Source organism: Salvelinus sp. IW2-2015, unplaced genomic scaffold, assembly GCF_002910315.2.
Source record: "Salvelinus sp. IW2-2015 unplaced genomic scaffold, ASM291031v2 Un_scaffold1251, whole genome shotgun sequence".
NCBI classification, from domain to species: Eukaryota; Metazoa; Chordata; class Actinopteri; order Salmoniformes; family Salmonidae; genus Salvelinus; species Salvelinus sp. IW2-2015.
Window position 1 is genome coordinate 120,666 of NW_019942799.1, and position 10,149 is coordinate 130,814.

General features: G+C 45.3%; 1 protein-coding gene across 1 annotated transcript in view; it reads left to right on the forward strand.

Moving 5' to 3' along the window:
- Positions 1–1,610: 1,610 nt before the first annotated feature.
- The window catches only part of LOC111953956 (SLIT and NTRK-like protein 3), a 25,496-nt gene continuing 16,957 nt past the window's right edge, over positions 1,611–10,149 (forward strand). Inside the window, exons 1-6 of the mRNA XM_070438858.1 lie at positions 1,611–1,888; positions 5,066–5,350; positions 5,545–5,796; positions 6,010–6,125; positions 6,362–6,996; positions 7,356–7,546. Coding sequence (XP_070294959.1) covers positions 5,126–5,350; positions 5,545–5,796; positions 6,010–6,125; positions 6,362–6,996; positions 7,356–7,546 — 1,419 coding nt within the window. The 5' untranslated portion in view covers positions 1,611–1,888; positions 5,066–5,125. The remainder of the gene's footprint in view (positions 1,889–5,065; positions 5,351–5,544; positions 5,797–6,009; positions 6,126–6,361; positions 6,997–7,355; positions 7,547–10,149) is intronic.

The following is a 10,149-nucleotide window of genomic DNA, read 5'->3' on the forward strand; positions in this document are numbered from 1 at the left end:
CACCTGTTAGTGAGAGTGCTGTACCAATTTAACTGGTATGCGGTAGTAGTGCCCCATCAATTTAAAAAGTATAAGGGACAGATTGGGCAGCAAGTCTTAAACCATTAATGGTTGAGCATTCTGCCATGTCATGTTGGTCTGTTTAGTCGCTGCCAGTTTGGAAGCCGTTGTTAATAAGGTCTCTAGAAGTGTACGTAATAACAAACACCATATATTCATTGATATGCTGTAATCTGCTTGCACCAATTACAATAAAATACTGTGAATATAGAAACCCCATCTCCCCTCAATGAATTTAATTAATCCACTCATTCATTACGATTACAGTAGCATTTACTTTGTTACTGTATAATACAGTCAATTATACGGTATTGTACTGTGTCATTACACAGTTCTTGCTTTGATTCTGTATTTAGATTACAGTTGGTGTACTGCAATATGAAATACAGTAACTTACTTGCCAATGAGCTGCTTTGAAGTTACTGTGTCTGGGAGGGAAGAACGCATTCAGGCCTTAGCCTACCATGGGGTAGCATTGATCTATGTTTGCTATTATGGCCAATCTTTCTCCAAGTATTCCTGCACATTATTGTTCGGAGCCCAATTCCACTTTTTATTATTAACTAGTGTGTGTGTGTGTGTGTGTGTGTGTGTGCGTGCGTGCGTGCGTGTGTGTGTGTGTACAACCGGTCTATACAGTAGATTCTGTGTATACAGTACAGTACAAGAGCAGAAAATAAGTCAGTCTACCGAGGTGTGCAAGGATGCTGCAAGGATGCCGGCTGGCGCGGGTCGCCATGGTAACTAAAACACCGGTTCTCTAGAAATCCGTTGTTGGTGCTTAAGGGCATGAGCAGAGATGAATAAAGTAATGAGATGATGAATTATTGTCGGNGGTAACTAAAACACCGGTTCTCTAGAAATCCGTTGTTGGTGCTTAAGGGCATGAGCAGAGATGAATAAAGTAATGAGATGATGAATTATTGTCGGTAAATCTGAAGGCCTGGGTAGGGTGATTTACATCTGTTCATGTGAAGATACAGTTGATAGCCCGCTAGGCCAACAGTTTAGGTAGCCTAATGTCTGCGTGATGTCATCTGTCAACAGCCCTCGATTGAGGAATAATTCAAAACGAAGAATATTTGGCCACTTTTACAGACCTACCCGTTTTTGACGTTTAAACTCTTATTTACAAATACCCCAATGGACACCGATTACATTTACATTGGATGCACGATCCACCACTCTAGTACTAAACTGTTTCTTAGCGAAGTAACCTACCCTATAGCCCTATAGGCCTACTCTGGTTTTCTTTAGGCCTGTATAATTAATTCAAATAGAATTAAGCATGGCACTAAATCCAAACCAGGTTCTTCTTCGAATACTTCCCCAGCTTCACTCCACTCATTCCTCCTTTCTTTTATTGTCCTTTAGGCTACTTAATTTTCTTTACTTTAATTAGGCTACCCGGTTATCAAAGATGGAGAGACAAGTCATCCTCCTAAAATATTCCACGCAGCATCATGCGCGTGTTCGGTGGCAGTCCCGCGCCGCAGCTGAATTCCCGCGGGCAGCACTGTTGAGCGCTGGAGAGGGGAACAGAGCTGCATTCTAAAGCGGTGCGCTTTTTCTACAGTTCTCTCTCTCTCTCTCTCTCTCTCTCTCTCTCTCTCTCTCTCTCTCTCTCTCTCTCTCTCCCTCTCTCTCTCTCTCTCATCCACATTGCAGTCCTGTCACGTTCCCTCTGCTCCCCCCATCCGCCTCAACCGCTCCAGGAGAGGCAAGGAGAGAGGGAAGGAAGAGTGCAGCTGAAAAGCAAACAGACATGTCGACAGCCAACGCGTAAAGTCTCCCATCGGCTGTTCGTGGATTTCTACGCGGGACCTGAGTGAGTAAAGACCTCGTCTCTCCACTGCCGCTGTATGGTTCTTAGCGCTAGTGGGAGGGGAAGGGGAGGCAGACAAAGGCGAATATAAATGGTTTGCGTTAGTGCCAAGGATTTAGTGCCTTAATAGGTTATATTAATGACTATTTGGACATGCAGTAATTCTATAATTACAATTGTGCCCAGTAATGTTACTAATTTACATTATTGTATGGATATAGCTATCAACATAGTCTTGATTTTGGATGGTGCGTTGTGTTTCTAGGGAAGAGGGGCCGGATTGCGCCAGGCAGGGAAAGCTATGTATCGGCCCTGGTTGGACAGTGCGTTCGTGAGGAAAGGTAGACGCTGGGATTATGTGACATGAATATGTGTTGTAGTAAGCAGCTGCCGCGGTCATTGCTGGTTGGTTTGCGCCAGGGTGCAGGGCCTTGGGATGGAGAACAGGGGGAGGAAGGTAGGAAGGAAGGAAACAAGGAAGGAAGAGTCACGAAAGAAAAGCAAAGTAGGTCCAACCACACCTGCTCTGGATGCATAGATGAATGGATAGATGAGTGGATGGATGGATGAATAGATTTCTGTGAGAGAGAGAGATGAAAAATGAGAGAGGGTGACAGGAGAGAGGGGCCTGAGTTATTAGCCAATCAAGTGGCTAGAGCAAGTAAACAGTGTTGTCTTGTAGGTCAGACAGTCATTATCCAATGAGGACCAAATTGCAATACTTCAGTAGTGTCTATTTAAATATTGATCTTGCACAATATGTTTAACATCATAATTATAGTGTGAAAAGAATACTAGAATCCACTCAATACAAACCTGCATGTATTTATCCACTGAATACAAACCTGCATGTGTTTATCTACTCAATCTACAAACCTCTCTCTCTCGCTCATCCTCATCCTCCTCCTCTGCCCCCCCCCCCTCCTCCCAGTCAGGGAACACTGTGTGCAGGGAAAAGGAAGGCTTTTGATACAATCAATATCAGTAGATTTGAGCCGTTTCACTTGGAGCTCTCCTGTGTGTGTCTGTGTGTGTGAGAGAGAGAGAGAGAGCGAGAGAGAAAGAGACACGATAGCCTTGACTGACTGACTCACGGTTTCTCATGGTTACGCAATCAATCCTCTCTCTTCAGCACAACATTCTGCTCCTCCTCTCCTCTTTCTCATAAGACCCTCAGTCCTCTCTTTTCTTTTCTCCTCTTATTTTCTCTCTCTTCTGCTCCCTCTCTTCCTCTGCTCATTTCCCCCTCACTCCAATCTTCTATTTTCTTCTCTTCCCCGTCTCTCATTCTCTTTTCCCTGCTCTCCAGTCTTCTTTTCATATCTATCATCTTCTCCTCTCCCCCTTTCTTTTCCACTCCCCTTCTCCTCTTCTCTCCCCTTGTCCTCTTCCTCTCATTCCATAATCACCTCTCTCTGACATCTCATCTCAGGTTGTCTGTTTATCGTACTGCAGTATTTTCCCAGGCACTGATTCACATCATTACCTTATCATTACCTTTTATTACATTATCCTTATTGTTACATTATCATTACATTTTATTATATGGTCCTTGTTGTTACATTACCACTGCACTTTATTACATTGTCCTTATTGTTACATTATCGCTGTTGTAGTTGCTGTTATTGTTATCATTGCATTATTCATTATTCTTTTTTTTACCTTCATTATCATGGCCTTCTTCAGTGTGTGGTAGCTGCTTCTAAACTAATCTCGTCCAGCAGCCAGCCGGCTCTCTGTCTGTCTATATGCAGGAGCAATTGAGCCTGGGGACGGCTCTCTGTCTGTCTATATGCAGGAGCAATTGAGCCTGGGGACGGCTCTCTGTCTGTCTATATGCAGGAGCAATTGAGCCTGGGGACGGCTCTCTGTCTGTCTATATGCAGGAGCAATTGAGCCTGGGGACGGCTCTCTGTCTGTCTATATGCAGGAGCAATTGAGCCTGGGGACGGCTCTCTGTCTGTCTATATGCAGGAGCAATTGAGCCTGGGGACGGCTCTCTGTCTGTCTATATGCAGGAGCAATTGAGCCTGGGGACGGCTCTCTGTCTGTCTATATGCAGGAGCAATTGAACTGGCTAGTAGCTTCTGATTGTTATTGTTTTTTGATTAGTAGCCCATTACCTTCTGCATGGTGGCCTCCAAGTTACATGAATCAGGCAAAGAGAGCCTCCTGATTTAGATGTCATTTTCCTGGTTAAAGACAGCATAGAATTATACTGCATCTCTAGTTTTCTAGTGCAGTCTTCTCCTCTCATCCATCCGGCCCTGTGTTTATAATATATTATTTTATTGTCATCATCAGCATCACTCTGACTGTCATTATGATTTTAAAGCAGCCTCTTATGTCCTGAAGAGGTCTTCAGATCCTCTCTCATGCTATCTGCTGTATTATCATGGTAATCAACCTAATGTATTATAATGGCCTTGGATTGCTGTTGTTAGTTCCTTGTTGATGAATGTAATGGGTGTTTTCCACGTCACTGTCTGGTATGGAACCTGAAGCATTATGTATCCTGAACCGTGCTATAACTCCTATATTAATATATATACTATAAATTATAATTATATTATAGTTAAGCAATAAGGTCAGAGGGGGTGTGGTATATGGCCAATATACCAGCTAAGGGCTGTTCTTAAGCATGACGCAACGCGGGGTGTCTAGACACAGCCTTTAGCCATGGTATATTGGCCATATATCACAAATCCCTGAGGTGCTTTATTGCTATTATAAACTGATTACCAAGGTAATTAGAGCAGTAAAAATAAATGTTTTGTCATACCTGTGGTATACGGTCTAATATACCACGGCTGTCAGCCAATCAGCATTTGGGCTCGAACCACCCAGTTTATAATAATATTTACTCTGCGTTGCGTTGTGCCTAAGAACAGCCCTTAGCCATGTTATATTGGCCATATACCACACCCCCTTAAATATAGCACTATAACTCATATATCTATATACGATATAAAACGATATTTCACTCATGTGAAACCAAGTTTATTCTGGTTCCAGTCCAAGTGTTGGTTCCAGCATGTGAAACCAGAGTACTACCAGGAACAGTAGCAGTAACGCGACGGTGCCAGTAGTTCATAAATAAAGGGACATGCATAAGCATCACTCTGCTGGGTCTGATAGGATCCCATTTAACAGTAGCCATGTGTGTATTTCTGTATGCAGTGCGGTGAGGGGTGGGTGTGTGCCGCTGCCCTGGCCTGGGCTGAAGGCAGAGGAGGTAGGATGCTGTGGCTCTCCCTGCTGTCTGTGGTGGTCCTGGGTTGTGTGACCCTGACCCAGACACACACTCACACACACACCCCGACGCCCACCTCCACACACACCCCTATGGTGGACAGTTCGGAGGAGGAGGTGGACGAACCGTGCTTCGAGCCGTGCACGTGCGAGGTCAAAGAGGGCGTGTTGCACGTGCACTGTGATGGGCGGGGCTTCACTAACGCCAGCCAGGTGACTGCACTGCAYTACCTTAATCTAWTGTACYTYATWTTATAATATACATACTGCAGTAGTATATTAATAAACAACCCTGTTCTGCACTGTACTGCATTACTGCACTAAATGTACTGTTTCTGTTTTGGCATATRTGTATTTGTATAYGATTWAAWRAAGTCAAMCAACCAATCAATCAATCAACCAATCAGGTGTCCCAGTCYTGGCTCCGCCCCTTCAAGCTCAACCTGCAGAGGAACTCCTTGAGGCGTCTCTATAGCAACGGCTTCCTGCACCATAGCAATGCCGTGGCGATAAACCTAGGCAACAACGCGCTGCAGGACATCCGTGCCGGGGCGTTTCATGGTCTGGGGACACTGAGACGCCTCTACCTCCACGAGAACAAGCTGGAGGTGTTCCGCAACGACACCTTCTCTGGCCTGGAGGCACTGGAGTACCTGCAGGTAGGCCTGACATCATTACTACCCATCAGAACCATCAATAAACACTGTGGTTAATCCTCATCAATAATCACTGTGATTAGTCCTCATCCATACTTACTGTGACAATGATAATCAATAAGTTATGTGTGATCTCCTGAGCCTGATGAGTTCCTGTTTGTGTCAAAATGTCACATTTGAACACTTTGACTTGACCTCTATCCCCTCTACCTACAGGCCGACTACAATGTCATCAAACGCATCGACAGTGGGGCGCTACGCTACCTGCATAAATTACGAGTGCTCATCCTCAATGACAACCTGATCCCTGCTCTGCCTCCTCACCTCTTCAGGTATCTACCTGCTTATTAAACGTGCTTTACCATGTCCACATCATGGGTCTGTTTCTCACTCTGACCAAGGTGACTGTCTGACAAAGTTGTTTTCAATCACATTTATAACATGCATCAGTCATGCTCCTTATTCTTCAATAACATGATCACCAATTCCAATTTTTCGCAATGTGGAAATGTCATTCCTGAATTGAAATGGAATTGACCCCAGCCCTAATGATCCCTTCCACCCCCAGATCTGTGTCTCTGACCCACCTGGACCTGCGGGGGAACCGTCTGAAGAGCCTGGCCTACGCCGGGACCCTGGAGTACGTGGGCCGCAGCCTGATGGAGCTCCAGCTGGAGGAGAACCCCTGGATCTGTGGCTGTGAGGTTGTCCAGTTGCAGACGTGGCTGGGACACATCCCTTACACCGCAGTGGTGGGGGACATCACCTGTGAATACCCCTTCGACCTGCACGGGAAAGACCTGAGGGAGATACCACGCAAAGAACTGTGTGCCGGAGAGGTGGAGGGAGAGGGGGAGAAGGAGGGAGAGAGGGAGAAGCATGGAGGGGTACAGCCTCCTCAGCATCCGCCCTCTCACCCGAAAGCGAACCCCAACCCTGGGAGGCCCAGACCCACCAAGCCGTCCTCCATGGTTCACCATCAGAACACACATACCTCATCTTCGTCGACTTCTTCCTCATCGGTGGAGCGGAGGGAGAGAGAGAGGTCCCCTCGGCCCACCAAGCGTCCCCGGCCCTCCAGGACGCCCCCCACCCAGCGTAGCCTCCTCCCCAACCAGCCCCCTCCCATCGCAGGGTACCAGACCCGCCCCCCCATCCCTATCATATGTCCTCTGGGGTGCACTTGTAACCTCCACATCTCAGGTACAGTTTGGATGGGACTTCTTTGGCTCAGGAGTATGATCTCACACACAGCAGGGTGACTTCCTGATAACAGATATAAACAACAGCATGATTTGAATTTGCCAAGACTGCTACTATTGTGCTCTTCACAATGTGGGCAAGCCACAAAGGACACAAACTAACAGGGACAATCATGGCACTATGCACAGGGGACAAATCTGATTTATGTGGTTGTCTGTAAACAGGAAGTCACCCCACTGTGTCTGATAATGTCATAGTGCTGAGACTAGCTTTGCATATGTGCTCAATGCAAAACACTTTGGGCTGAATTGTATGAAAAGAGCTGAACAAATAAAGTTGATTCAGTATAATTGTTCCAGACCTAGGACTGACAGTCAACTGTAAGGAGAGCGGCTTCCACAACGTGTCCCAGCTCATGCCACGCCCCCTCAACGGACGGAAGCTGTACCTCAGTGGCAACCTCATCCAGCGGATCTATAAGTCAGATTTCTGGAACTTTTCCAGTCTGGATCTACTTCACCTGGGAAACAACCGGATCTCCTTTATTCAGGTTGTCATTACCCAGGGGATCTCCTTTATTCAGGTTGTCATTATGATCCTCTGGCTAAAGACAACCTGAAAAAGGAGATCCCCTGGCTAATGACAACCTGAATAAAGGAGATCGTCGGACTAATGAAACGTGAATAAAGGAGATCCCTGGCTAAAGACAACCTGAATAAAGGAGATCCTCTGGCTAATGACAACCTGAATAAAGGAAATCGTCTGGCTAAAGACAACCTGAATAAAGGAGATCCTCTGGATAATGACAACCTGAAAGAAGGAGATCGTCTGGCTAATGAAAACCTGAATAAAGGATATCCTCTGGCTAATGACAACCTGAATAAAGGAGATCCTTGGCTAAAGACAAACCTGAAAGAAGGAGATCGTCTGGCTAATGACAACCTGAAAGAAGGGATCCTCTGGCTAATGACAACCTGAATAAAGGAGATCCTCTGGCTAAGAAAACCTGAATAAAGGAGATCCCTGGCTAATGACAACCTGAATAAAGGAGATCCTTGGCTAATGAAAACCTGAATAAAGGAGATTCCCGGTACAACCTGAATAAGAGATCCTCTGGCTAAGGCAACCTGAATAAGGAGATCCTCGGCTAATGAACCTGAATGAAGGAGATCCTCTGGCTAATGACAACTGAATAAAGGAGATCCTCTGGCTAATGACAACCTGAATAAAGGAGATCCCCTGGCTAATGACACATGAATAAAGGAGATCCTGGCTATAGACAACCTGAATAAAGGAGATCCTCTGGCTAATGACAACCTGAATAAAGGAGATCCCCTGGCTAAAGACAACTGAATAAGGAGATCCCTGCTAAAGACAACCTGAATAAAGGAGATCCCCTGGCTAATGACAACTGAATAAAAGATCCTGGCTAATGACAACCTGGAAAAAAAGGAGATCATGGCTAATGACAACTGAATAAAGGAGATCCTCTGGCTAATGACAACCTGAATAAAGGAGATCCCTGGCTAATGACAACCTGAATAAAGGAGATCTCTGGCTAATGAAACCTGAATAAAGGAGATCCTCTGGCTAATGACACCTGAATAAAGGAGATCCCTGGCTAATGACCGAATAAAGGAGATCTCTGGCTAATGACAACCTGAATAAAGGAGATCCCCTGGCTAATGACAACCTGAATAAAGAGATCCCCGTGCTAAGGCAAACCTGAATAAAGGATATCCTCTGGCTAAAGCAACCCTGAATACAGGAATCCTCTGGCTAAGACAACCTGAATAAAGGAGATCCTCTGGCTAATGAACACCTGAATAAAGGAGATCCTCTGGCTAATGACAACCTGAATAAAGGAGATCCCCTGGCTAATGACAACCTGAATAAAGGAATCCTCCGGCTAATGACAACCTGAATAAGGAGATCCCCTGGCTAATGACAACCTGAATAAAGGAGATCCCCGCTAAGCAACCTGAATAAGGAATCCTCTGCTAAAGACAACCTGAATACAGGGATCCTCTGGCTAAAGACAACCTGAATAAAGGAGATCCTCTGGCTAATGAACACCTGAATAAAGGAGATCCTCTGGCTAATGACAACTGAATAAGGAGATCCTGGCTATGAACCTGAATAAAGGAGATCCTCCGGCTAATGACAACCTGAATAAAGGAGATCCCCTGGCTAATGACAACCTGAATAAAGGAGATCCCGTGCTAAGGACAACCTGAATATAAGGATATTCTGGCTAAAGACAACCTGAATACAGGAGATCTCTGGCTAATGAAACCTGAATAAAGGAGATCCCTGGCTAATGACAACCTGAATAAAGGAGATCCTCTGGCTAATGAACACCTGATAAAGGAGATCCTCTGGCTAATGACAACCTGAATAAAGGAGATCCCCTGGCTAATGATAACCTGAATAAAGGAGATCCTCTGGCTAATAACCTCTGAATAAAAGGTCCCCTGGCTAATGACACCTGAATAAAGGAGATCCCCGTGCTAAGGACAACCTGAATAAAGGATATCCTCTGGCTAAAGACAACCTGAATACAGGAGATCCTCTGGCTAAAGACAACCTGAATAAAGGAGATCCTCTGGCTAATGAACACCTGAATAAAGGAGATCCTCTGGCTATGAAACCTGAATAAAGGAGATCCCTGGCTAATGACAACCTGAATAAAGAGATCCTCCGGCTAATGACAACCTGAATAAGGAGATCCCCTGGCTAATGACAACCTGAATAAAGGAGATCCCCGTGCTAATGACAACCTGAATAAAGGATATCCTCTGGCTAAAGACAACTGAATAAGGAGATCCTCTGGCTAATGACAACCTGAATAAGGAGATCCTGGCTAATGACAACCTGAATAAAGGAGATCCTCTGGCTAATGAACACCTGAATAAAGGAATCTCTGGCTAATGACAACCTGAATAAAGGAGATCCCCTGGCTAATGACAACCTGAATAAAGGAGATCCTCCGGCTAATGACAACCTGAATAAAGGAGATCCCTGGCTAATGACACTGAATAAAGGAGATCCCCGTGCTAAGGACAACCTGAATAAGAGATATCCTCTGGCTAAAGACAACCTGAATAAAGGAGATCCTCTGGCTAATGGACAACCTGAATAAAGGAGATCCTC